The 27,601-nt window shown below is 42.3% G+C and overlaps 2 protein-coding genes across 2 annotated transcripts in view; both read right to left on the reverse strand.

The window, feature by feature from the left end:
• slu7 (SLU7 homolog, splicing factor) overlaps nucleotides 1-1,070 on the reverse strand; it is a 5,629-nt gene extending 4,559 nt beyond the window's left edge. The window contains exons 1-3 of the mRNA XM_037675890.1: nucleotides 916-1,070; nucleotides 327-480; nucleotides 166-246 (exon numbers count right to left, since the gene is read on the reverse strand). Coding sequence (XP_037531818.1) covers nucleotides 166-246; nucleotides 327-480; nucleotides 916-1,064 — 384 coding nt within the window. The 5' untranslated portion in view covers nucleotides 1,065-1,070. The remainder of the gene's footprint in view (nucleotides 1-165; nucleotides 247-326; nucleotides 481-915) is intronic.
• Nucleotides 1,071-6,105: 5,035 nt separating this feature from the next.
• On the reverse strand, nucleotides 6,106-26,897 carry nsd1a (nuclear receptor binding SET domain protein 1a). The gene is made up of 23 exons (XM_037675064.1): nucleotides 26,503-26,897; nucleotides 23,688-24,544; nucleotides 21,620-21,761; nucleotides 21,143-21,315; nucleotides 19,282-21,055; nucleotides 19,060-19,184; nucleotides 15,879-16,095; nucleotides 15,690-15,793; nucleotides 15,545-15,604; nucleotides 15,278-15,466; nucleotides 15,114-15,197; nucleotides 14,901-15,024; nucleotides 14,485-14,685; nucleotides 14,132-14,311; nucleotides 12,065-12,221; nucleotides 11,761-11,966; nucleotides 11,546-11,658; nucleotides 9,569-9,838; nucleotides 9,378-9,494; nucleotides 9,135-9,276; nucleotides 8,949-9,055; nucleotides 8,641-8,845; nucleotides 6,106-6,902 (listed from the first exon to the last, which is right to left on the reverse strand). Exons 2-23 carry the CDS (start codon nucleotides 24,525-24,527, stop codon nucleotides 6,106-6,108), a joined length of 6,327 nt encoding a protein of 2,108 aa, XP_037530992.1. The 5' UTR covers nucleotides 24,528-24,544; nucleotides 26,503-26,897.
• Between the last annotated feature and the right edge of the window lie 704 nt (nucleotides 26,898-27,601).

Raw genomic sequence — 27,601 nt, forward strand, 5'->3', positions numbered from 1 at the left:
ATATATATATATATATATATATATATATATATATACACATACATACATATATATATATACATACACATATATATATATATATACATACATAATCAAATTTTGTTATCTATATTGTTATAAAAGTTTATATTTTTTGAAGTTGAATGAGTAATTTATATATTTTACCTCCAAACAGTCTTTCTTCTTGTGTGTCATGGCCCCACAATTTTCACAAGCGCCCTTACGGAACTTAGTGGTAACTGCATTCTGCATGAAGACATTTTTTATTATTATTATTTGTTAACTTGACAGATCAAATTAATGTTGCGTGTCTGATTCATACTTGCCTCCTGCACTCCTCTCTTGTACCACTCTCCAATAGCTGAAAACTGTGTCTCATATTCAGCCTGTGGTCTCTGATGCTTCAGCGTAGGCCTTTTAGATGGGTCAACGTACCACGGCACTGATGAAATATACTGTGGGATGTGGGGGTTAATATCCCTGGGAAACAGAAGAAACAATTGTTTGAACGTAAAACGTTACAGCTGACCGAACGCAACTCTCCAACGTCACATAACTTATCATAGGGTTCCTACACACTCCTCAAAGTCAAATTTGACCAATTCTCAAATGTTTTCAAACTAATTTGAAACCTTTTATGGGATTTGTGTTACGATGGTTTTACAAAGAAAATTTGGGTAAACAAGTTTATAAATGTATCCAAAAAACTATAAGTAAAAATTCAGAAAAAAAACTATTTTCATATCTTAAAAGGAAAGCTATTAAATCAATTGACAAGTTAATATTAAACAATATTAAGCAGTGTTGTGTACTTTGTGCCAAAGTGTTTGCACATTCCAAACTTTAAAAACACCACAGTAAAATTCAAGATGTTTTAAAGACTTCCAGCACCCACAGGAACCAACATGTACTCACTTTCCCTCCTCGTCCACCTCAGCTGGAGCGTTTCCGAGCTTCCTCTGCTCCTCCAGCTCCTTCTTCTTCCTCCAGTCCTCCCTGGTCATCTTCTTGGGCTCATCCAGGCCCACAATCCCCTCAGCGTTAGCGCTGGTCTGCTCGGTCATGACTGGATCTGTCTTCAGCAAAACACATCAGATGAAACAGTTCATTTCTCCAGAATGTTCTGATCTGTGTGCCGTCCACTAAGAAGTGTTATTATGACTCGTTCACATAACTACCCGTTTCACACGAAAATAATAAAAAACTTACTGGTTATTCGCCTTGGTAAAATCGAAGAAATGTTATATCTGATGTACTTCCTTTGTAAATCTCAAACCTTTCTTCTTAAATTGCCCTTTTCCAATTTCGTTATTGCTGTTTTGATCGAAACGCCAGCATCGCCATTTTACTTTGACTACAGCTACGCAGCACGCACAGCTACGTACGTTACGTTGTTTCTTCTTCGGTTGTTTTTGTCACTACATGGAGGCACTACTAGAAACAGCGCCATCTAGTGGACACGCCATTTAAAACTTTAAGCAAACTCATGCTTCTCTACTGAACTAATGACCTTTCAGTGACCAAACTATGATTTAAAACACTGTGGTTTCCACTTCATATTTAGGCCATCATGTAAAACATCCTGACAACCAGGTATTCTCATTTTTTGAGTTTGTATTTTTAAAGGTTCAACTATGTATAGTGATGTTTTTGTTAAACACAAATTCTGAGGTTTTTTTTTTCCAGTCAACCTTTATTTAGAGGTTTAATGAAAAAACCTATTGTATTATTATTTAATAAATACTGAGTTTTATTCCCATATCCACAATTTCTCCAGATGCCTAATCTACATTAACCTTAATTATAGTATCCTGATGCATGCTCAATAATCCAGGTAGAAAAATCCAAAAAAGTTCAATCTGGTCCTCTGGACATTCAAAAAAAAAAAAAAAAAAAAAAACCAAAGCAAAAAAATCTAGAATCATTTCGTTTCTCATCCAAGAGGAGGAAGTCTGTTGGATGAGAGACTAAACGATTCTAGATTTTTTTGCTTTGTTTTTTTTTTTTTTTTTTGAATGTCCAGAGGACCAGATTGAACTTAATTATAGTGATTGTAAAGTATTTCTTAGTATTTCTTAGTGACAGTATTAAAGACAAAGTTCATCTTGATGGAGCAAAAAATTGTTACTGTGTAATATGCCAGGGCCAAAACATGAATGAGGTCATTCTTGATAGAGGCCACGTTAAGAATTAGGATTGACAGAAGTATCATCTTGATCTTGTGTCAAAATATTGAAGAGAGCCGTTGCAATCAGATTCATTATGCCCAGATCATAAATAAAATTTAAAAACACACAAAAAATGTGTCTAATTAAATGATCCTGCAGCCAGTCAATTTCCAGAATATACAACCTAATTACTTAGTGAAGAGTTACCAGAACAATAGCTCATCTTTATCCAGACCATGGAAAAGTGCTTCGGTTTTAGTGTTTGACTCTAAACACCCAAATGTTTCGGCAAATTACTTGGAAAAGTTATTAGCATGAAGCAAAATATAATGTCACTTCCACCTAAAACTGATTACAAAATAAACACACTGTTTTAAACTTGTAAAACACAAAAGTATAATAAATGTGCTGGTTTATAAAACAGATGTGCAGAGTTCAAATTAGAAATGTGAACACATGTAGCACTACTGAAGCCTGACATGTGTATCCTCTGGTACCCATCACGGGGTGCTGCAGCATTGTTGGCACCCCAACTTCACGCAACCTCATCCTTATCCACTGAGAGGTTAAACTGTCTCTGATGTATACCATCTCACAAACACTGCAGTCTACAGACATTTGCTTTTTTTATGCAGAAACACGAATGTTAGGCTGACTGGTAACTTGAAATTGTCCCTAGGTGTGTGTGAGAGGATTGATTTTTTGTTTTTTTAACTCGTTTGTCTCTATGCGTCCATGTGATGGACTGTAGACCTGTCCAGGGTGTACCCTGAAGAAGCGGGGGAAGATAATGGATGGATGTATTTTGATTGCATGAAATATACAGTTTAATGGTGACCTGCTGTGTGTTGAGTGATCAGCAGAACCTAAATCACATTAAGCTACGCTCTAACCAATTAATAGCATTAGACAAAATTTCTTGCTAGATGTCATCATTTAGTTTTGTTCAAAACTAAACACTAAAAGAATAATGTGCATTTTCTTATAATTTAGCAGAAGTGATAAAAAAAAAAAACTCTTTTAGAGAAACTAGCATTACATTTAGTTTAAAACTGTAGATTTACATTAACTAGAAAAATAATGACCACTATTCTTCAGTTGTATGATTTGTACGTTTCAGGGCATGATTAAAAAAGATCTGGTCTTTGTATCACATTTTAAAACAGTTAAAAAGTCTAACCTCAAGTGTACAACACACCACGTCACTATTTCCCAAACAAAAATTAAAAAGCTGTGTGAAAACTACCTCCTGTTATCCAGCAGCTTGTAGAACCAACTTTAGCAGCAACCACTCTCACTAGTTACTTTTGCACGACTTCGGTCTCTCGCATCAGAGTGGAGGAATTTTGGCCCACTCTTTTTAATTTCTTTAGTTCATTGAAGTTTGCCAACATTTATTTCTGAGCAACGCTCTTAAGGTCCTGCCCCAGTTTTTTGTTCAAACTGAAATCTGGACTTGTACCGAACCGCTGCAACACTGATTCTTTTTCTCCCCATAATTCTGTTGTCCATTTGCTGCTGTTTCACAACCAAATTAATTGGACTGATGTCCTTACATTTGACTTCATATTGACTCAATGACTGCAAGGTTCTCAGGTCCTGTGTCTGCAAAAAAAAAGCCCAAATCATCACCTCTCCAGCCCCATAGTTAGTGTGAGGTGTTGGTTTTTGTCCAATGTGGCGTCTCTACTTTGGTCTCATCTGTCCTAAGGACCTCCCTCCAAAAGCTTGTGGTTGGTTCAGATGCAACTTTGCAAACCATGTTTGGTTTATTAATTTTTTAAAAGAAAGAATGGGGCTTTCTCCTGCAGCCCATCCAAACGAGCAGTTTGTTCAGTCTTTTTTCTGTCTGTTGACATGAACGTCAACATTTATTCTGCTGAGGCCTGTAGAGTCTGAGATGGAGATACTGGGTTTTGTTGTTTGTTCTCCTTAGTGTATCTGCATCAGTGCCTCTTCCCTGTGGGGTCCCACAAGGTTCGATTCTTGGACCCCTTTTGTTTTCACTCTATCTGCTCCCTTTGAGGTCTATCCTGAGAAATGGTCTTTTATTTCATTGTTATGCAGATGATTGTTAGATTTATCTGCCCTTAAAACCCAAGAGTTTCTGCTCCATTCACCCAGTTAAAATGTCTTGCTGACATCAAGGCATGGATGGCTTCAAATTTTTTAAGTTTGAACGATCAGAAAACTAAAGTCATTGTGTTTAGCCCTAGTTCTACCACCGTCTCTGATCCTGTAAATCTTGATTCTCTCCAGCCTTATCTTAAGCAGTCTGTTATGAATCTCAGGATGGTTTTAGACTTTTACTTTTAAGTGTAATAAACAAATCAACACTGCTCTGCAGAAAAAGCTTCTTCCAGTTAAGGCAGATAGCTAAGCTTAAGTCAGTGTTCTCCAGATCTGACCTTGAAAAACTAGTCCATACCTTTATTACTACCAGACTGTAACACACTCTATGTTGGGATCAGGTCTCCATTTCACATCTCCAGCTTGTTCAAAATGCTACAGTTCAGCTATAAACAGGAACTTGTAGGTTTGATCACACCAGTTTGATCCTCCCTTCACTGGCTCCTGTTCCTAACAGAATTGATGTTAAAACTCTCCTGTTGACCTATACTGTAAGTGCCTTAATGGCCTTGCACTCTCTCTGACCTACTTCAATCTTAAGTTACTTCTCGAGCGCTGAGATTATCTGAGCAGCTGCTTTTGGTTGTACCAAAAACAAGATTGAAGCTCAGAGGAGATCAGGCTTTTTCAGTTATGGGCCCCAAACTTTGGAACAGTCTGCCCCCCCAACATTACAGGCCACTTCACTTCCTGTTTTTAAATCTCAGCTAACATCACATCTGTTTTCCCTGGCTTTTCAGTGTGACTTTATTTAGTATTTTATTGCTCTGCGTTTCTGTTTTTCTTTTGATGCTTGTAATTAATTTTCAGTACTATCATTAATTTTATAAATTTTTGTTTTCGTCATGAAATTACTGTTAAGCACTTTGGTAACAGCTGCTGTTTAAATGTGCTTTATAAATAAAGTTGATGAGACTTTCTCAGTGCATTACACTGTCTGACCTTGGGGTGATTTTTCTAGGACATCTGGCAACGGTCTTAAAACATTTCCTACTTATGACAATTCTTTCAGTCAGTAAAATGTTAGACTAACTTCTCCCAGACTGATGGACAGGAACAGATGCTTCTCTAAGATCACTGCTGATGATTTCCTACTGTGTGTTAAAACACGCCTGTATGCTCCAGAGCAGCAAACTGACAAAACTCCTGCTTTTATAGATTTAGACAATTTTAGAACCTGGAAAAAAAAAACACAGACTACATTTAGTTTGTGCTGATTTGTAAAACCTTAGAACCAAAAAATATAATTTAATAAATGTCTAGACACTTTCTGTGTGAGAAAAATCATCAATAACCTTGATGACTCCAGTGGGTTTTTATTTTTTTCACTTCTCACAAGCAGGTTCTGTTTAGCCTAACTGTAACGTGGACCAGTGAGAACTCTATTTTGACGACTCTCGGAAATATCGAAAGAGAATATTAAGACAATAACAACAATAAAAGATGTCCTCATGATGTATGACAGTTTGGTCAGGTGAAACGTTTCACCTTCTTCTTGCATTTCTTGTATCCAAACATTATTTAAAAAAAAACAAAAAAAAAACGAAAAGAGCCTAAAAATGTAAACGGTGAGAAAAGAAAACGACGACAACAAAAAGAGCACCAAACACAAACAGAGACTTGGACAGAAGTAAAAAGAGACTGAGAGGACGAACAGTTCAGTCTTTAGCACCAGAACACATCCCCACCGTCAGTCTGGAGATGAGAAGGCAACCATGTACCACAGTGAAGGCAGTGCTGCATTCAAGTACTGTAGGTACCAAAATATTCAACTCCTTTAGTTCTGTCAGTTTACAGAGAGGAGGAGTTACTTATCGTCATCATCCACACTCTCCCATTCCTCCACCTCGCCATCCTCAGCATCTTCGTGCACGTATTCACCCCAGGTGTCATACACGTGCTCTCCATCCTCCTCCTCTTCATCATCGTCATCTTCCAGCAGGTCTCCTCCATAGAGTGGCTCATCCTCCTCCTCCTCCACTAATTCCATCTCCACTTCATTTTCATCCCCCTCTGCTTCTTCTTCGTCATCATCATCGTCTTCCTCCTCCTCCTCCACGTCTAACCCACACACCTCCCCGTCCTCCACCTCCCCGTCCTCCCCCTCGTCCCTGGAGGAGCCGGGCGTGGACGCAGGTTTCCCTTCAGTCATGTCTGTGAGGTAGGACCTGCTGGAGGGGGTGAAGCTGGAGGTAGCGGTCTTCGTGTTGATGTAGAGGCGAGGAGGCGGCTCTCGCCTGGACAGCTCAGTCTGGCTGGGAGGGGAGCCGACGGGAGCGGAGGACGAAGACGACGACGAAGATGAGAACGACCAGGAAGAGGCGGCTCCTCCAGTGTCTGGGACCAGTGAAGGCGAGATGGGTGCAGCCACGGCTCCAGGCCTCATGGAGGCCAGGTTGGGCGCGTATTCACGGATCTCCCCCGGCTCCAGCGGCTCGGGTCCACATGGGTCATGCTCCCTGCAGGACAGCTTGCCGTCCAGTTTGGAGATGAAGAGCATGCCGTCCCGGTGCTGCTTACAGTACGAGCTGGGGCACATCTCACAGAACGAAGCTGCTTCTTTGCCACATTCATCACACTGGTGCCACGGACACTCCCATCGGCCTGGACACAAGAGGAGAGGATACAGCTGAACAGGAAATACAGCCTTTGATTTAGGTTGATGAAAGATCTGAGCTTTCTGTCAGAACTTCAAGTCTTGCTGTATTTGAATCTTGAAACGTAACTGGAATATGAAAAGTCAAAACTTTTACTGTCGCTTCTTGTTCTAATAACAAATCCTCATCAAAGATTATAGATTTGAATTAACTTCAGACAGAACAGAACTCATGCTGCTCTACCAGAACTCTGACTACAGCAGTCCCTCGCTCTTTCGCGGTTTTTCCAAAGTAAGATTGTCAACTTTAATATTACTCACGTGATTGGGACGGTACGGGACAAAAAGTGAACAAAAAAATAAAATAAAAAATTTGCACAGGTGCCGCCATTTTGTAGGTTTCTTTCAATAAGCCTACACTGTAATGCCAGTCAAAAGAACTACACTACCCAGAAGTCAACAGTGCTTCCAGCCACTGCTTTCTGTAGAAATGGAGGGAAAGTTTTGAAACATAAAAGTCAGAAGTAATGATCTATCAAAGTTCATGCTCAGTAATCCAGGTATAAAATCCAACAATGTTCAGTCAGGTCAGCTGGACGGTTTCTTTTTTTGTGCCGAGACGTTTCGCCTTCCATCCAAAGGGCTTCATCAGTCTGAGGAAACACCAAACAAAACTGATTCTCCACCATTTTGACATGACTGTCGACAAGGGAGAGGGCAGGCACAGGAGGAGAGGGTGTGCCCCAGAGACCTTCTTAGCACCAACATAACTACATTTTTCCACTTTGGAGTATGCTGTTGGTGGAGAATCAGTTTTGTTTGGTGTTTCCTCAGACTGAAGAAGCCCTTTGGATGGAGGGCAAAACGTCTCAGCACAAAAAAAGCAACCGTCCAAATGACCTGACTGAACATTGTTGGCTCTATCTAATAATAATAATAATCCTGAATCTTCCTGAACCTCAATTATCCACGTGCACATCAATCTGGACGGGGTGGTGGGCTTCGTCGCTGCAGGGTAGGTCTGCAGAACCAGAACCGAGCTGCTGCTCTGCAGAGCTGGTGAGTAAAATTTTGCAGTACTGCACAGTACATATATATATGTTGTTCAAATGATTAGGTTTAAGAGTTTAAAAAAATTGCAAGAGTGTGGGAAGGGTTTATAAAGCCTTAAAATGTATATTTGTTAAAATAAATAAAGTGTTACTACTTTGCGGCTTTTTACCTACCGTGGTGGTGTTTGGAAAGTAACCCCCAAGATAATCGAGGGACTGCTGTATTGTTTAATAGTTTAAAATATATATATATATATATATATATATATATATATATATTTTTTTTTTTTTAACTTAAGTGTCATTTAATTTCCAGTTTAAAGCTGAAAATGCAGTTATCCCATGTGTCACCAAATGCACCACCTGAGATAAACCACTCCCAGCTCATGTTCCTTTTCTTCACTGTTGGGAGATTAAGGTGTTTTCCAAACCCCGGGCCGACTTGTGACAACATTTGGACCAAAATAAAGACTGTCAGCTACGCGTGGACTGTCCTCACGATTCAGGACTAATGAACGTAACTAGTGTCTGCACGTTACGCCCTGCTGAAAAGAAACGTGAAGAAAAGTGATTTGGTTTAGCAATCCTGTTGTAATAAAACCACTGAACATGATGGACACGTCATTACGGCCTCAGAAAATCATGTCAAGCTGTGAAGAAATTAATTTAGCTGATTCAGAAAGACAATAAATACCTGCAGGTCTCTTGGCCAGGTTGAGGCAGTCAGCATGATAGACTTTGGGACACCCCGGCTTCTTACAGGAGACAATCTGACCCCCGTCCCCACAGCTGAAGCACTCATCTTCCCTCTCCTTGGTCACTTGCTGCTTGGTCTTCTTCTTCATGCCAGCTTTCCTCCTCCCGTCCTTCACTTTTATCTTCTCAGCTGGCGGCTGGTTCTAAGCAAAGGAGAAGAAAACAGCCACGCGTACATTCAGGTTGCAAATTCAGCCAAAGCTAATCTGAGGGATGGGAGACTTGCGGTTTAGGATGAAGTTTTACCTTCGGTCGAACACCCAGGAAGCCGCTACAGTTGGGCGCTCCACATTTACAGACGGTCTTCCCATTGCCAAGACACTCCAAGTTGTAGTTGAACGTCAGCTCCACACCTGGAACACGTTTCAGATTCATGTCCAGAGCATAAATTAATCAAATGATCTGCAACAGCCAAACAAGCTGCGCTCAAACCTTCTGGGATGTCCTGCAGAGCAAACAGGCCAACCCTGGTGTCCCCGTTCACCGTCCACTTCTGAGTCTCACAGTTGGGCTGGCAGCAGTGGTTCATAAAGCGAGCCTGGTTCCCTTTGGGTCCAGCATCAATGATCCGGTCCTGAATTGAAACAAAAAGAGCAGGTTCAGTTTGTAGAGATCACCTAATTGTCACTATGAATCCAGTGCGCTGCAGTTGGAGGATCTCTGGCTCAGGATCACCTTGTCCAGCGTGAGCATGTAGAAGTTACAGATGTTGTTCTCCTGAGCGTGTCGGATCCTGGCTCGACATTCTTCCTCGTCAATCACCTCTCCCACGTACTCGCTCACAAACGCTCCCTGAGAGGCGAAAGAGGGCAACGTTGAAACAAAAACGTAATTTCTTAAGAATCGTCACTTTTCTTCGCACCGACCTTCTTGATGTGCGACACGGCGCGTAAGCCCCAGCCGCAGGACAGCGACCTGAAAATGTCCACAGCCGTGTACTCGCGCTTGGTGAAAGCCTGGTTCTGACAACGCTCGCCTGCCGTGCACACCTGAGGGTGGCACTCGTACATCAGCATGCGGTTAATGCACTCCGAGTCGACGCCACACGGGTTTTCGTCCGAAGACTTGCAGTTACAGCGCGGGATCTCGGACAGGTCGGCCGTGATGATCTGCACCTTCCCAATGGGCCGGTTCACCTGAGGACACAGCAGCAGGTCTTTCAGCTCGTCTCAGTCAGCGGCTACGACAATTTACATCTACTCATAATGGACATGAATGTTTTTTTAAATTTCGGCTTGTAATGATCTATCTGAACTGGGTTTCCGAACAGAATGATTAACACAACTTCAACTAGAGAAACTGCATTTCCTGCAAAAAGGCAGTGTGAATGTTTAATGGTGAAGAAATGCTGAAAACAGCTGAAATGTAGCTGACATGGAAGAACAATCCTAAATTACCAGAAGAAAGCAGAAAGAACACATATTTGCTGAATTTGGTTTAAAGAAGCAGACATGAGCACAAAAATTAGGAAATTAGCTAAAAAAAAAAGCTGAAATTAGCAAAAACAAATCTAAACAGTAGCTGAAAAGGCAGAAAGAAGCAGAAACTACCAGAAGGAATGAGAGAGAGCTGAAATGAGTTAATAAAATATGGAATTAGTTTAAACAGCTAAAATTAGCATAAAAACAGCTAAATAGTAGCTGAAATAACAGAAACTAGCAGAAATATGCTGAAAGAAGCATAACAAGCTGAAATTAGCATAAAGACGTTAATTAGGCTGAAAGTAGCAGAAATTTCCACAAAAAAATTGCATTTATCAGAAAACAGCTGAAATTAGCTAAAAATGTAGCTGAAAAGGGTAGAACTGGCTTAAATTAGCAGAAGAAAGTAGAAATAACACTTGTTTGCCCAATTAGGCTGAAAGAAGCAGAAATGAGCACAATAAAATAGAAATTAGTTGAACCCCACCCACCCCACCCCCAGAAATTGGCAAGAAACCGCTGAAAAGTAGCTAAAAAGCAGAAAGAAGCTTAGATTACCAGAACGAAGCGGAGTGAGTACGTTGTTGCTGAATTAGGCTGAAAAATGTTGAAATAACTGCAAATAATGTGGATCTAAAATTAACATAAACAGCTAAAATAGTAGCTGAAATAGTAGAAAAAGCTGAAACTTGCAGCAATAGGCTAAAAGGACTACAAGGTGAAATTAGCAGAAAGAAGTTAGAAGAAGCACAATAATGTTGCAGTTAACCGAGACAATCTGAAAAGATCACAAAACAACTGGAAAGACAGCTGAAATTAGCTGAAAGTAGCTGAAAAACTGTCTAAATGTGCACAAGGAAGCTGAAAGAAGCTGAACTAGAACAAAACTGAAAAGAGCAGTAAAACCTCTTTTTTCAAATATATTTTGACTTTATGTATTCAGAAGATGCTGCACTGTTTTGTTGTTTTTCCTTCAAACAATGCCGATAAAGACTTTAAGTCTTTAATCTCATGTAGAATTGTTTGAACTGATGATCTTTGAACGTGAAGTCGTTTAGAAATAGCTCCAGGGGGCTTTAAATTTTTAAGTATTGGTCAATCCAATAAGCGCTGACAAACAAATCATTTTTATGCTGGCAAAGAGAAACTACCAGCTGGAATTATGAGCACATGGGAGAAGTTACCAGGTCCATGTCAAGTTAAAGCACCTTCTGCAGCACCTATTAACAGATTTAGGTCAACGTATGCATGCGTGTGTGGATTACAGAAAATCCACTATAAATTCTAACTTTTGCACCCAATTCTTGTTTTTAAAAATTCCTGAAAAATACAACGAAAAGCTCAAAACCAACATGACATTCATGCCCAGGATGAGTGTATGTAAACTTCTGACTGCAGCTGTATAAGCAGCTGTTTATGGACCTTGATGTGTTTGTACGGAGGCGGCTTCTTGTCGTTCTTCCTGTCCTCCTGAAGCTGCTTCATCTGCTTCTCCGCCTGCAGCTCCCTGAACCGTTTTGCGGCTTCCGTCAGCGCTTCAGAAACACAAACGCGACACAAAAATCATACCACTATTACCAGGACTCACAGCAGAGCAGGAGAGGATTCACAGTTGGATACTTGTGAGAAACACACACCTTTCTTGTACACTGCATCTGCACCTTTGCCCATTTTCTCTATGTTGTGAGTATCGCCCTCCATGTAGGAGAAGACTCTGGCCTGATACGTCCACACAAAATCTTTGGAGCCAAAGAACTGCACGGGGAACTCTCCCACATCGTGTTTCATCCTCAGGATGTTACTGGGGACATCTTTGGTCAGACAGACCTCAGCAGGCCACCATCTGAAAGGGTCAGATCAGGTTTCATGGATGCAGATACGGTACACTAGCTGCTGCGTGGAACTGCTGTGTGTACGGGCAGAGAAGTGTTGAGCCCTTACCTGTAACGACCCCATTTGACCCACAGTATGTCCTTAATGCGAGGTTTCTTTCCGGCTTTGCAGTCGTTGCAGAACCAGGTACCCTGAGGCATGTCAATGTTCAAACACTCCCGGTGGAAAGCAGCAGGACAGGCTTCACAGCACAGCAGACTGCCCCCTGAACAATCACAGGAAGTGGGATTCATGTTATTTGTTGCACTAAATGCTAGTCTTCCACACAGATATGGAATGATGAACATTTTCCTCTTTTAAAAGGCGAAATAGCTGAAGATGTTTTGTATTTCCTTAACCAAATATCATCTTTTTGTTTGGCATTTTAAAGAGGCCAAAATTAGGCAACAATTCCTCAATAAGAGATTTTTAATCCCTGAAAGAAACAAAGAAAAATGTCCTAAAAGCATGATCAGATCATAAACCAAAACCTGCCAAATAAGAGAGTGCTGGGTGTTTCATTTCCATTAGCCGAGGGAATTACAGAAAGAGTCAGACAGCTCAGGTTTTTATCAATAGTAGTGTAGTAAGAGAGTTTGTTTTCATAAAGTAAGTGAACTAACATACATCTTATTTTATTTTATATGGTTTGATTTAGAAGATGATTTGATTTAATGCACAAAGAATATAAAGAAGACGGAAATAAGGATTTTCTGACCTTTGTAGGCAAGCAAAGTAAATATTTCATTATCAGTTCAGAATCATCGATTTTGAGCCGATTCTTCACACCCACAACACCAAAAACCTTACTACAAGTATTACAATGAAGTGAAATGAAGAATGCAAAAAAGTCAATAAATTCTAAAATAAATAAATTTAAAAAAAGCAGGTAGACAGTACTGAAGAAATAGTTTATTCAATCCTTATTTTTGTTGTACTCGCTTTTTAAACAGCTTGACTTTGAAGTAATCTTCTAAAGTGAGTTTGCTTATAATAATATATTGGTTATAACAGTTTTTTAGGCTTGCTGAAGTGTATCAAGTTTTATTTAATTATCTTGGGTGGATCAGATGTCATGTCCCAGACAAGAGAGTTTTTATAGACGTACGGGAGGAGACTATACCATAATAATCAGGCTTTCGACAGGAGTGCAAAAAGAAACAGCCATCACCAGGAGAAAAGTAGAACAACAATAAAAGTAATGTCTGGAACAAACAACACATAAAAAATCTGATGAACAAGACCTCTGAGATGCACCATCATTAGCTAATAATCTAATTATTCATCGTCTGGAACAAACAACACATAAAAAATCTGATGAACAAGACCTCTGAGATGCACCATCATTAGCTAATAATCTAATTATTCATCATCTTCAAAAACAGTCCTGTCAGTGGTTGGTACTGGATGGAAAAAGCAACCCAAGAACAGAAGGAACACTTTAAAAAAACCTTCAAAAAGTCTGAAACACTACTGATGAAACTCACTTTAAAATATTAGAAGAAAGCCTTGATTCTTGGCAGAAAATAAAATGAAAACAAGCAGTACCTCGAGACATTTTAAAAGCAGCTGTTTTACCGTTTTCAACAGCATTAAAAACTAGAACGTTCCTGGAGAAACAAGTGAGTTATAGTCAATATTGAATTTTCTAAGGTAGCTGTGGCAGCCATCTTGATCCAAAATGACTCCCAACATTAATCAGTGTTTTGTTCAAAGACCTCTCCACTCTAGGTCATGTGACCTCACTGTGCCAGTCAGAAGCTGTTAAGAGTTCTGTCAGCGTTTTTTAATGAGAAAAATGGCATCTTTGCAAATCACGTCGCCATGGTAACTTGAAACGCCAACAAAAGTAATATCACACATCACGATGCCAAGTCTTTCATTTTGATACAACATTTGTGTGGGTACACACTGAGGTTCGGGCCGCATTGAAGTTGACGGAAAAGTAAGCTATAAAGTTAAGAAACCCTTGTCAGGTGGATAATAATAGGTGGCTGCCTTACTAGGCAGTCCCCAATATGAATGGAGATCAACAAGGATGCAATTTCCAGGTGGAGTTGTTTCAACAGTAATGGATGACTAAGCAGGAAACAAGACTGACGTCTAAACAACACAACACACAGGCACCAGACCCACCTTCAGAGCAGACGAAGCACCAGCTGACGTTTATGTGTTCATGGTTTTTGCAGCCTTTGCGGGGAGTGAAGTGGTTTGGACACAGGAAGCTGTTGTTGGCGAGAACCAGGCTGCCTGCTGCCATGCAGTTATCATTGGCGTGATAGGCCACGGGACAGCGCACGCATCGAGCCAACCGACCTGAGACAACACACACACACTGCTTCATCCACCTGAACAAGTCAGGCAATATGGACATCACTATAAACGATTTCCACACCGTCTTTGTGAGGAAAGATTTTGGGTCCTTTTGTTCTTCGCCTGACATAAAAACAAATCCGTCACTTTGGTAGTTGTTTACAATCGACGCTCACCTTTGGTGCAGCCGACGTTGAGGGGGTTGGCGATGTGGCACGACAGGCACACGTGCAGGGCGCAGCGGAAGCCTTTGTAATGTGGCTGAGTGGCCGAGTAGGCCATGATGCAGTCGGAGTGGAAAAACTTCCCGCAGAGTGGAATGATGCAGCGCTTCACCCCAGTCCCGGCTTTCTTACACACAAAACACGAGTGAACGCCTGGAAGAAGCAGGAAAAAATTGACAACCTGACATTAGCTGAAGGAATGCGTGTCGCCCGCTGCTTCTCATGCCAGAGTTTTAAGGTTAGATCATCTGTTATTGAGAAATAATGGATTCAGGTTGTTTTGGTCAAATCTCAAAAATGCTGCGGGACGGCTAGGGATATTAACGCTAACAGTTTTGAGCTCTTTAGGAGGCACAAAGCAGACCCACCAGTTTTACATTCTTCGCAGAGGAATTTTCCTTTGGGAGCGGCAGACAGGCCGATGCAATGCAGGTGGAAGGCTCCGAAACAGGGGCCGTCACACACCAGCAGCTCTCCAATCCTCTCACACACCTGCAAAACCAGCGAGAGTAACGATCCTCCTGTCACATACACAGGATGTTAACGAAGAGGCGTCAACATTTTTAAAAAGCCTCCATCACCTGACAGACGTTCTCCTTGGAGGTTGCAGCCCCGATCTTCCCTCTGACATCCCCCTGGGAGGAGAAGCTGTCATTCAAACCAACCTGTGAAGATCAGTTTCATCAAATGTTACTGAAGCACCCTGAGAGTAAAGACACAGACGTTTTAACTGAAGGATGCTGACCTCAGATTTAGGAGTTAGTGCCCCAGTGTGTACGTTTTGTTTTGCGTCGGTGCTGCAGGGCTCACACTCGGGCTCCTGTTTGGGAGTTCTGCACCTGCGGGGGCTCGGAGACCTGCTCTCGGACCGTTTGGAGGCTGCAGCAGGGACTGAAGGTGTGCTCGGAGATGGCTTCTCTTTCTTCGATGCGAACTGTCCGACATCATAAAGAGTTAACTTTAGGATGTTTGGTGAAGTAATAATGCGTTTTGAGCGGCTTCTTTTTATTACCTGAGATTTCTTCACTAACATCTTCACCTCTGTTATAATGTCATTCTGACGCTTCTGGTCCTGGACATAAACATGAGAAAACATGTTTTTTTTTTAAAGCGAAACAGAAAACTAACCGCAGCAGGTTTTATTTCTATCTGCATACCCTCTTATTCCCAGAACCTGAAACCACTTCTTCTATGGTAAAATCCAGCAACTTGAGCGACAGCTTCTTTAACCTCTTCCTTTCTTGAATTATTGTTCTCATTTCTGTAAAAAATAAGTGAAATGCAAAAAAATAAAAGAGACAGGTAATTGGATGATGATGTCATTAAACAGATACCGACAGACTCACCAGATTCAGGAGGTAGATCAGTCTCCTCTGCCGTATCAAAGCAGGGTTGTGTTGTGGCAGGGGATACCGCTGGCTCTGCAGGGGAGAATCTGGAAAGTTCTTCCCGTGGAGGACTCATCTCGACCCGAGCCTCGGCAGGCTCTACTGACGAAGGGTTCGAGGCGTCGGACACCTCTGTGGGGCTGAGTTCATGGAGTGTTGTAGTCCCTGAAGTCTCCTGAACAATAAACACACAACATGAAACACCACCTGAGGTAAATGCTGCCATTCAACACGTCTGTTAAGCTGTAAGTGAAGTTTCACGAGGATGCACGTAGATCTTCAGTAGTACGGTCTGCAGCATGAATGAAATCAAAAACTGAACAAATGATACACCTCATCTCCAATAAATCTATTTTACAGTATTCAAGTTGAAGATCATGGGATTAATAAGGTTTTGGTGAAGTACAAAGTGTTTTAAGGTGACAGAAAACACACAAAAAACCCCAGTCAGGTGTGCATGGTATATCAAAAGGTATGCAAAAGACTAAAGTATACTTTTATAAATGTATTACTGACATGCCTTAAAAATACACATTAAATACAGCTTCAACAAATAATTACAGTTAACACTGTATAAATGTGCAGCCTATGTGGGTTCCTCTCAGAGCTGAAAAGAGAGCACATTTCTTTTTAATGGTGGAACAAGCAGAGTATTCCTAAGTAATTTTATATTTCTTGTTATTTCCATATTTAAAATACCGTAGTCCCTCGCTACTTCGCAGTTTGACTTTCGCGGACTCGCTCTTTTGCGGTTTTTCAAAGTAAGAGTGGACATGACGCACAGTCAGCTGACTCATGGATGAGCCACACGAGCGGCACAGATTTGTTCATTAAAAATAAATTATTTTAAATGATTGAGCACCTGTGCGCAGCCCACAGGTGCAGGGAGAAGCTCCCTCATCATCTCCATGTCATGATCTCTGCTCTCTGCCACGCCCACATTTCTCCTCCGTTCTGCTTCATGAAGGGTTAACCCTTTGCTGTCCAGCTGCAACGATCGACTTTTGTCTACAAACTTAAAATTCAAAGTATGTCACATCATAAAATCGTCATAATCACAAAATATAAAAGTGTTAAAAGTTGTTTTTAATTACTTTAGAACTTCTATGTTCAGTTGCTACAGTGTAATTGATTATGAAGTACGTTTCTGCTCCGTGAAGGGTTAACCCTCTCCTACTGCACTTCTCTTCTCTTGTACTATCCCTACGTCGTGCTTTTTCACTTATCGCGGGTGTGTGTGTGTGTGTAACCTAAAAGTCGTGATAAACGAGGGACTACTGTGTCTAGTTTTTCATTGAGACTCAGGATTTCAATAAGCTTCATGTGTAATCTGCAGCTAAAACATTATTGCTAAATGTTTTCGTTAATTTCTACTAAAAACAAACGAACAAAAATGTTTTTAAGGTGGAAAAAGTCATAAACTTGCAATAATTTTTTAGTTTGGTTACAAACTTGCATTACAACCATATTAATTGTTTTAGTTTACTATAAATGAGCAGCCACCAAAGCTTTGGGTTGAACAATAACTTCATGGGTTCTGACTGAAGCAGGCCTTATTTTTCATGAGTGTTACTACTCTTTGCAGATGAAGATTATATATATATATATATATATATATATATATATATATATATATATATGGAATATTTTGTATGCTTTGGTCTCAACAAAGAGGCTTTAGGTTCCACTTCTTCATACGCCACAGACAAAAATCAGAGCAGTACAAACACCTAACAATAAGATTAAAACAGAAAATACATCTTTTGATTTTATTTTATTTTAGATAAACTGCAGTAAACATCGAAATTTCCCAGTTAAATTAGCTCCACAGTCTTCCCATTGTCTGGGCAAAATGTGCATCTCGATTTAATTAAGTTCTGTTTACTTAAATATAAATTTACATTTTAATGAGAAACTGAGCTGGAAAATAGCTTTTACAAATTTTCGAAGTTTGTCGAAATCAATCCAAATCTGGCTGCAAGAAAATGGTTAAACTGCATATTTTTTCGTAAGCTGTAATGAAAATTGTTGGAATTTATACAGCGGTCCGTCTCTAATTTGTGATCCGACTTTTTCGGACTCGCTCTTTCACGTTTTTTCAAATTAAGATTGTACACGACAAAAATAAATAATTAATAAAAAAATTTAAATAGATTGTACACTACGACTGTCAACTTTAATATTACTCACGTGATCGAGACAGTACGAGCTACAGTAAAAAGTTAAGAAAAAAAAAACTTGGGACAGGTGCCGTCATTTTGTAGTTTTCTCTTAACAAGTTAACAATGTATCGCTAGTCAAAAGGACTAAATTACCCAGAAGCCAACAGTGCTTCCGGACGTTGCTTTCTGCTGAAATGGAGGGAAAGTTTTGACTCGATCCAAGAAAATTCAGTCCTTATTCATAGTGACTTAGGTGCTCAGTGCATGCAGAGAGCTGTATGGAACTGACAGGGAATTGGACCAGAACTGGACTTTCAGCATCACCGGACAATCTAAGAGCTGCTCGCCGGCCCATGAGGCCTCTCGAGCGTGAGGCGTTGCTTGGAGGTCCGGTGTTTTCTCCGGAGCTCACCGGGACTTTTTTCATCCGGGTTCTTCTGGATTATCTGGACTCGATCGGGACCATCGTGTGGTTCTGTGCTGGCTCTCTGAAGGTCTGGCTCTCTATAAAAGCAGCTTGGTGCTCAACGGCTGCAGAGAGCCGATCAGAACCCCACCAGAACCGGACCAAGGCTGGTTAGTACCCATATAAAATTTTGCAGTAGCTACTGTGCAGTACATATATGTATGTTGTTAAAATTAAAAGGTTTAAGAGTTTAGAACATTGTAAGAGTGTGGGAAGGGTTTATAAAACCTTAAAATATATATAAATACTAAACTAAATATAACATCCCTACTTTGTGGTTTTTCACTTATTGCGGGGGTGTCTGGAACACAACCCCTGCGATAAACGAGGGACTACTTTATTGTTAAATATAAAACATTCAGCAACACGTGAATTAAATGATGGTTTTCAGGATGTTTTGTTACAGGTTGTCTTTTTAAATGAACAGAAGAGTGACTGGTTTGATAAACTCTCACTGAATTATGTCACCTCCACTCTTTCATTTGCGCTGTAAAAAACAAACGCTTCTCACCACTTTGGAAGAGACTGAGGAGTTTTTCTTTGACCTCTTTTTGATTGAAAATATTTGTTCATACTCTTCTGTCGACTCCAAGAGCCTTTTAGTTGGTTTCCGTTGGCGTTTGTTCTCTGATTGTCCTGTGAAAACAAACACAGACGTTATTTTCCTACTCATTTTCCTAAACCGTCCAAGTAAAAAAAAACAAAAAAAAAAACGCATCAATCTAAGAGTTACCGGCAGCGCTGCTTGTATCTGAAGACTGCGAGTCGTTTTCTGTGTGTTTCTCGGCTCCCAGATCAAAATCCAGAGACGTTCGTGTGGAGTAAGTCTCCTTCATCTCAACAGACGCCTCGCTCACAACTTCCTCCTTAATCTCAGCAGCTGCCTCCAACACCTGCCAGCGCTTCTTTGGAGCCAACGCGGTTTCCGGGGTCCTCTCGAGGTAGCTGTTGGAGGGATCAAGGTGAGAATCAGATCCAGGTTCGGCTGAGCTGGTGTGACTGCTGATAAACTCCCCGCCGTAAGCCGGGTCGATCAGGTCCGAAGGGTTCCGGAGTTTCAGCTTGGCAGGAAGCTTCTGTTTTCTCCGCTGCTTGTCGGAGCTCTCGGAGCGAAGAGGAACGTTCTCACAGTGGTTGGCGTCAGCCGCCTGGACAGCTTTAGTCCAAATCTTCACCGGCGTGCTTTTGGTTACTGCGCTTCTTCCTGATGGTCCAGTTTTTATTTTGCTTTCCAAAGCCTCACAGGACCCTTTCAGCGGATCGCTTTGTGTGGACGTGGGGATCACCAGGGGTTCCTCCTTGATAAGGTCAGCCGAAGGTGGGAGAACCAGCGGTTTGCCTTCCCTTTCTCTCGTATCGTGCATGTCTTTTAAGAGCATCAGGAAAGTACTGAATTTATAGTTTGAATCGGGTCGAAACGCAGCCTGCTCCGAGTCACTGTCCTCCTTCGCCAGCGATCTAAACGACAGCTCCTTGCAGTCCTGAAATGTGTCCACGGGAGACAAAGATGGGGAGGGAGCCGATACTTCCGAGGCGACATTTTCCGTCTTGATCCTAACAGGTTGGAAAACAGCTAAATCCTCGTGCTTCGGTTTGGTTATTAAGCCGTTGCGAGTTTGTTTCTTGTTGAGCTTTCTGGGACGGCGTTTTGGAGAGTGCACAAAAGACAAAGTACTGCTGAGCGATTTCCAAACCGGAGACGATTCAGGTTTGATAGCAGCTCTAGTTGGTGTGCGATTACAATGATCAGTATTGGGAGCGTCTGTTGAGCTGTGACTCAGGGCCGGTGCGTTGCCGAGATCAGTCCCCTCCTCTGTTCTCAGAGCCTTGGTCATCACATGGTTGTTGGCAGAAAGGATGTCTGAGTGTTTTTCATTTAAACCGTGAGACGTTTCAATGCTGACCGCCAAACTCTGCTCAGAGTTCACATTTTTAGGTGTCGATTTTTTCGTGGCAACTTTGGGAGAGACCGAAGAACTGGACTGGCTCAGTTTTTTTGTGGACTTTTTAACTTTTACAGGATTTTGTTCCTTTCTATCCATATCGCGTATTGGAGAAATTGCTGTGCGTTTCGGACGGTTCAGCATTGGAACCGAATCCAGATCAGCATAGGGCGAGTCCTTTGGCTCCTCTTTCAGTGCACTTGTTTTGGCGTGAATCTGGCCCGCCGTGTTCGAGACAGCAGAGTCCTTCGAGCCGCCTACTATATGAGCAAATATGTCCGACAAACGTTTCTTTTTCTTCCTGACAGCTTTGCTCTTATTGGCTGGAACTGTAGAGTTTTTGAGAAGATGGTGGCCATTTCTGTTCAGAGCCAGACTGGGCGATGGAGGTTGAATACAAACGGAGGGGCTTACAGGCTTTTCGGCAGGAGGAGGGCTGGGTGTACGCTCCTCTCCGTTTGCAGATGCTGAAAGTGCGCTTTCACTATTCCTTTGTCGAAGAGGGAGCAGATACTCGGCTTCGGCAACGCTGACTTTCCACGCAGTCGACAAACTTTTAGGAATCTGTCAAGATCAGATTTAAAACTCAGAGTAGAGCTCACAGTATAATCATAAAAAATAATACTAATAAGTATTTTTCTTTAAATTTACCGTGTACTTGTACGTCTTCTCTTTCTGCTTCCCTCTCCGTCTGAGGACCGGGAGCTCCTCGAACTGATGTCCCCCTTCAAAGGGAACAATGGCACTTCCCGGGACCCAGGCACGTTCCACAACCTCCCCTAACGTCTCCAGATAATACATCCGACAAGGACGGGAGCTTGGAACTGAAACCAATAAAAAATATACATAGAACTGAAAATACTTTGACAAAACTGGAGAAAGTTTTGAATCAAATTGAACCACTCTTCAACGTCAATGATTGCAGCAAAATAAAATTTACCTCAACCTTCATTTAGGTATCAACTACACACCTTACAGATTTAGTGAGTATATCCTAGCAGATAACGATGCTACAAAGCTGACAGTCTGTTCTCCAACAGTCTGTTTGACAAAGCTCCACGGACAGTTTGCCAGTAGGATACAAAGGTAAAACAAGTTCATCTGATCAATATTCACATCCAACCTCACCTTTCATCTTGCTATGAGTCTCCTTGTCTGGGTCACAGGTGACTTGGCAGGGCCACCAGGGCCGTCTGTTGAATTTTGCCCAAACCAAATCATCTTCCAGAAATTTCACAGCAGGAGGAAGCCTTTTCTTTGGACTGTTGGACTAAACAGCACAAAAAAACACACTTTAATATCTGAATAAAAGACCTCTAAATACCAATAATACAGACCCGAAGAGCTAATATTTGAAGTTAAAGGTGAAGTAAACTGTGAAACTGGGGTTTTGTGGAAATATTACAAACAGGTAATGCCACACTTGTTAAAGATTTTGAGAAATAAAGTTTAATTCTGACCAGACCGGTGAGCGAATGGCTAGTGGGAGCAGAGCCAGAACCAATATGGATACTGCCGTCTTATAACACAGCTCTTTAATCAAAAGCTTTACAGAAATTCATGCTAAAGCTATTCTAGAAACCTGCTGTCCATTTTGTGTTTCAGGTTGATTAATTTAAATTTCATGATTATTTACAAATAGTAAAAGCGGCAGCAGCTAGCTGTAGCATTGCCAGTGCAGCACTTTCAGACTTGAGTTGTTTTAAGACAGCAATAAAGTAGTCCCTCGATACTTCGCGGTTCGATTCGGACTCACTCTTTCGCAGGTTTTCAATGTAAGATTGTACACGACAAATGATGGGCGATGGGGAAATACAGACCCCACCTCGCCCCCTTTTCTCTTTCTGAGACTGTCTGTGTCTGCTCTGCTGTGACAGCCTCAGAAAGAGAAAGGAGGGGGTGTGGTCAGTCGTTCCCCATCGCTACTGCTCAGGGGGCAGGGATGAACAGATCAGATGAACAAATGTTGACTATCGGAGAAAATGCTTACCGGTAGGTGGAAAAAAAAAGTGAATCAGTTTAAAAAATGAGAGCGTGGCTGACTCAGGTAAAAGACAGACCCCCCCACCCCCCTCCTCCTTTCTATTTCCGAGGCTGTCTGTCACAGCAGAGAAAGAGAAAAGTGTGTGGGGTGGGGGGTCTGTCTGTAAGTCGCATGAGCGGCATGGATTGTTTATTTAAAAAAATCAAGCTCGACACGAATTGAGCCTTTGGTCCAGCCCAAAGTGGGCCAGGCCACCGGGAAATGTCCTTGTATATCCATCCATCCACGCATTATCTTTACACACTTCTTCCTTTTTGGGTTGTGGGGGTCACTGGTACCCATGTCCAGGTATCACTGTGCAAGAGGTGGGGGACACCCTGGACAGGTCTCCAGTCCATCACAGGGCCACATAGAGACAAACGAGACAAACAATCATTCATTCTTTCACTCACACCTAGGGACAATTCAGAGTTACCAATCAGCCTAAAATGTATGTTTTTGGTCTGTGGGAGGAAACTGGAGTACCCGAAGAAAACCAACGCAGCATGGTGAGAACATGCAAACTCCACCCAGAAAGGCCCCCGGACCGGGATATTTGTCCCTGTGTAATATAAATAAATACTAAAATAAATATGACAACCCTAATTTGCGGATTTTAACCTATCGTGGGGGTGTCTGGAACGTAACCTCTGCGATAACTGAGGGACTACTGTAATCCATATTGGTCCCGGCTGGGCTCCAGCTTACCGTTAGCTTGTTAAACTGATCAGAAATAAACAATTTCTCCATAGTGAGATAGTTTAAAAAGCTATCTAAAACAGGTAAAATATTGATTGTTCATAATTCCACAGAAACACTTTTTTTGTTTTGAGTAACAACAAATGATGAAACAATGTTCTCTCAGTTTTACCTTAACATTTAAACATTTTTACATTTCCGGCCTCTGTTTTCTGAGAGCTATTCTTTTAGGTTTCGTTATTTGAAACTATGTTACAGGCACACCACACAAAAAGACTCTACTGATTTCATCTGCATACAAACTGTACAACAATACAATTAATATTGTGCTCACAATGGAGCACAGTCAAAAGCGGCTGAAATTAAACATAATTATCGATATGTGTTAAATTTCTTGATTGAACTACATGACACACATCTGGCTTTGGTTGTACAGAAGTTCTGAAACATGCCTCCCAGGTGTTACAGACTTACATTAGAGTTGGTGAGAGCTGGCGAGATAAGTCCAGGATCAACAAGAGAGGTAAGTTCAGCATCGCTGCCCGATTCCTCGCCCAGATTCCACCCGTCTCTCATAGTGATTTCTGGCAGTGCGCTGGGGCTTAGTGTAGGGTTGAGTTCAGAAATCGTTTTGGACATTAGGTTAAAAACTGTAGGCTTGTATGTTTTCCTGTCCACACCCGAGCTGCTCGTGGTTTTACTCTCAGACACAGTCCGGCCCTGACTCGAGTTTGGGAGAAAAGGTTCGAAGTCCTCACTGCTCTCCTGCTCTCCATCCTCCTCTTTAACGTCACTGCTGTCAAACAGAGTGGACTCAAAATGCAGGTAGCCGTTCGGGATGGGGGAACAGCGCTCAAAGCTGTCGGGGCTGTGAGGTGGGGAGAAACCGTTCCGGCTCCTGTCCCGCAGAGTCTGGAAAGGCTCCGCGTCGCCTGGAGACGGAGGCATCTGGACCAACGGCGCTTCAAACTCGTTGTCGTCATCGTCGCTGATGGGGCTCGTGCAGTGCAAACTGTTCCGAGGGTGGAGGTCTCGATCTGGGTCAGGTCTGTAGAGTGCTGCGCTCAGGTGCTGTGGCCTCCTTTGCGGACTGTAGCAGCGAAATTGCTCCGACTGGTTGTAAGTCAGGAAAGCAGGCTGTTTGTGGCTGGAGGGTGACAGCTGCAGGGCTGACGACTGGTCCGATCCTCTCTTCACAACGCCACGCTGGTTTCCAAAGGAAGTGCTCACGGGGCTGTGGTGGGGCCTCAGCTCTGGCTGGCTTGAACCAAACACTGAACCTGCCCTCAGACCCGGTCTGTAAGACTGATTCATGTTGTCATGCCTTTATCCTGTCGAGGAAAACAGAGGCAGGGTCAGACAAATGATCGCTGAAACTTAGAGATAACAACACAATATGTAGGAGTGGATACATCACAGACTGAAAATAAACATGTGGCTGCAGTTAAAACTTTACTTCATCTCATTATGGGCTTCAATGTTTTATTTATCGGTACTATTGTATTATTATTAGGTGGCTTGAATGATTTGAACGGTTCTTTATTCCCAAGGTGAAACGATTATGAAACATGCAAGAAGTGGGTGCACAAGTTTGAATTCATTGCGGATTGTCTCAAACGTACAAAGGATCAAAATGATACATACAGCCTAAATACTATACACCACCATTAATATGTGCTTAAGCGTCCCCTACCAAGTTGCATCTCAACCATGGGCTCAACAAGCTTCTGCATAATTTTGGCGTGATGTATGACCACTCCTCTTGGCAGATTTGGTAACGCCAGTTGAAATTGGTTGATTTCTTGGCAAGGACCTGGTTTTTAAACATAATCCACAAACTGTCAATAGGGCTGAGGTCAGGGCTTTGAGAAGACCATCCCTGAAGCTTAACGTTAACCTGCGTCATCCAACCAGAAACCATTTGTTTAGGCTTATCGTCCAGTTGGAACACCCAGACGTATCCAGATGTCAACTAGCGGCCGCTTTAAGGTGAAGTTGGCACATTTAAAGTTAACGCTCTAACCCCACAGCACGATGCTACCACCACCATGCTTGATTGTTTGCAGTGTTTGACATATTCCTTCTCATCGTAGCCAGAAAGCACAGTTTTTGTTTCGTCTGACCATAAAACTTTTCTCCAGAAGGCGTTTGTCTTGTCCGTGTGGGACGCTGCAAATTTCGGTCAGCTTGCAGATGTCACCTCTTATTTTAGTGCACACCCTCCAAAACAGTGGTTCCCAACTCTGGTCCTTGAGGAACACCATCCTGTATGCTTTACTTGTCGCCCTGCTCCAACACGCCTGATTCAGTGATTTGATTACTGGGAGTGCTTCCTCAAGTTCTGCAGCAGCCTGTAAATCACCCTTTTATTCAAATCAGGTGTGTAAAAGCTGGGTAACAACTAAAGCATGCAAGATGGTGTTCCTCAAGGACCAGAGTTGGGAACCACTGCAATGTAAAACTAGCCTCATTATGGACAGAGACAGTACTGTTCCAGCTGTTTAGCTCTAACCATCCTAACCCATTTGCTTTCACCTGAGGGTGACAGACGAGTACTGGTCAACCCAACAGGATATGTCAAACAAACACTTGTTATGCTAGCAAAGAAACTCATCTGAGGTCAGTCATGATCACCAATAAGAAGGTAATAGGCCTTTGAGCTAATGTTTTTATATATTTGAGAGTGAACCCCATTAAACAAAACTGCTGTTTTGCTTTTTCACGTTTTCATAGATTTACCATGTCCCGAATGACTAACAATGTCCACCACTGTAATTCAGACACTGTGGATTTAAGATAAAAACACAATAAACTCAAACTTGAACGCCCAGATTATTCAGGCTCTGTTGTTGAATCGTTCCAACCTGAAAAAGAGTGGTTCAAATGAATCATTAAAAAGTACTAAATTAATGACACTGGTGTCCATTAGGAGTGTATGTAAACTTCTGACTACAGCTATATAAACAGGCATAAAACACACACACACACACACACACACACACACACTGACACACACACCATCAAGTGAGATAGCATGGCCTCCTTTAAAGGCCAGCCGGACGGGAGGAAGACAAAAACACTGACCAGAACCACTGAAGGCGTTTCATTTCCGAGTTATCACAGAACATCTCGGTTGTGATGGCTCGGTTCGGGTCATGGCGGAGCTGGGTGACACTGAGCGCCTCTCACAAGCAGGCTACAGCCGCACACACACACACAAAACAAGGCTCCCCGCTCGACTCTTTAAGTTCACCGCCGTGTCAACACGTGGGGAATAAAGAAAACTCACCATCTGGAGGTCGGTCCGCCGAGAAGAGCGGATCTTTGAGAATCATGAGCCACAAGGCGCGAGGGTTTCCTCGGGTCGTGGAGGCAGCAGGTCTGCACAGTCCCAGCTGCAGATGGTAGGCCCAGGCTGAGGCTCAGCAGCAGCTCCTCTCATTCTCAGCACTTCATCAGCGGCCCTCTCTCTATCCCCTCTTTCTAGAAAGCTGACATCTTTAGGCACCAAACAACAAGGAAATGCCCATCTCACACAGCCGCTCCACTCACAGAGCCACACGGCGGGTTATTTACTACATGGTTTCTTCTTCCTGTGCGGTGCTGCTGTCGAAGTGCCCCCGGTTATGTTAAAACAAGCCCAGACTGACTGTGTTGGTGAGCAGCAACCAATCGGCTCTGCTACCCAACCCCCCGTCTGCAGAGGGCCGTGACACTCACCCTACACACACACACATATACATATACGCGCACGCGAAAGCAAATAAACGTGCGCGCTATGAAAATCCAGGTGGTTACAGAAAATAACCCGTATGAATAACCATCATGATTAATGAATGTCCAAGTTGTTTTACGCGTTTCTTTCTTTTATTTTTTGTAAAGGTTTATAATAAGTCGACTGAACAAAATGGGTCCGAGTCGCTTATGAGCGCGCGCGCGCACGGCCTCTCCGGTCAAACCGAACTCCGTGCGCCATGTTGTCTCTGTCTCAGACATGAGGAAACGAACAGGCCGCTCAGGAAGACACCAAGAACCAAATATGAGTTGTAACACGGTTGTAACCCCGAGAGCCGCCGTGTCCCCGCGCCTACACGAGTCATTCACATTTAGAAGGAAACTGGCGCAAAAAAACCCCCGAAAAGAATAAAAGAAAGTTCGACGCAGCGGCCCTGTCGGCCCCGCTTTGAGGTTTACCGACCAAAAGAAGACCGCGCAGATCAAACACGCCGACCTGACGGAGGAGAAACTTCACTGTTTCTGTTCTTGAACGTTTCTGAGCATAAAAGCGAGACAAAAAGAAAAGTAGTGGAATGAAATCTGTCAGCTTCGAGGTGTCGTGAGTTTACACGAAACTCCGGCTTCTATTTTAAACCGGCTCGCGTGCCACA

This window comes from Nematolebias whitei, chromosome 4 (assembly GCF_014905685.2).
Source record: "Nematolebias whitei isolate Nwh7 chromosome 4, NemWhi1, whole genome shotgun sequence".
NCBI classification, from domain to species: domain Eukaryota; kingdom Metazoa; phylum Chordata; class Actinopteri; order Cyprinodontiformes; family Rivulidae; genus Nematolebias; species Nematolebias whitei.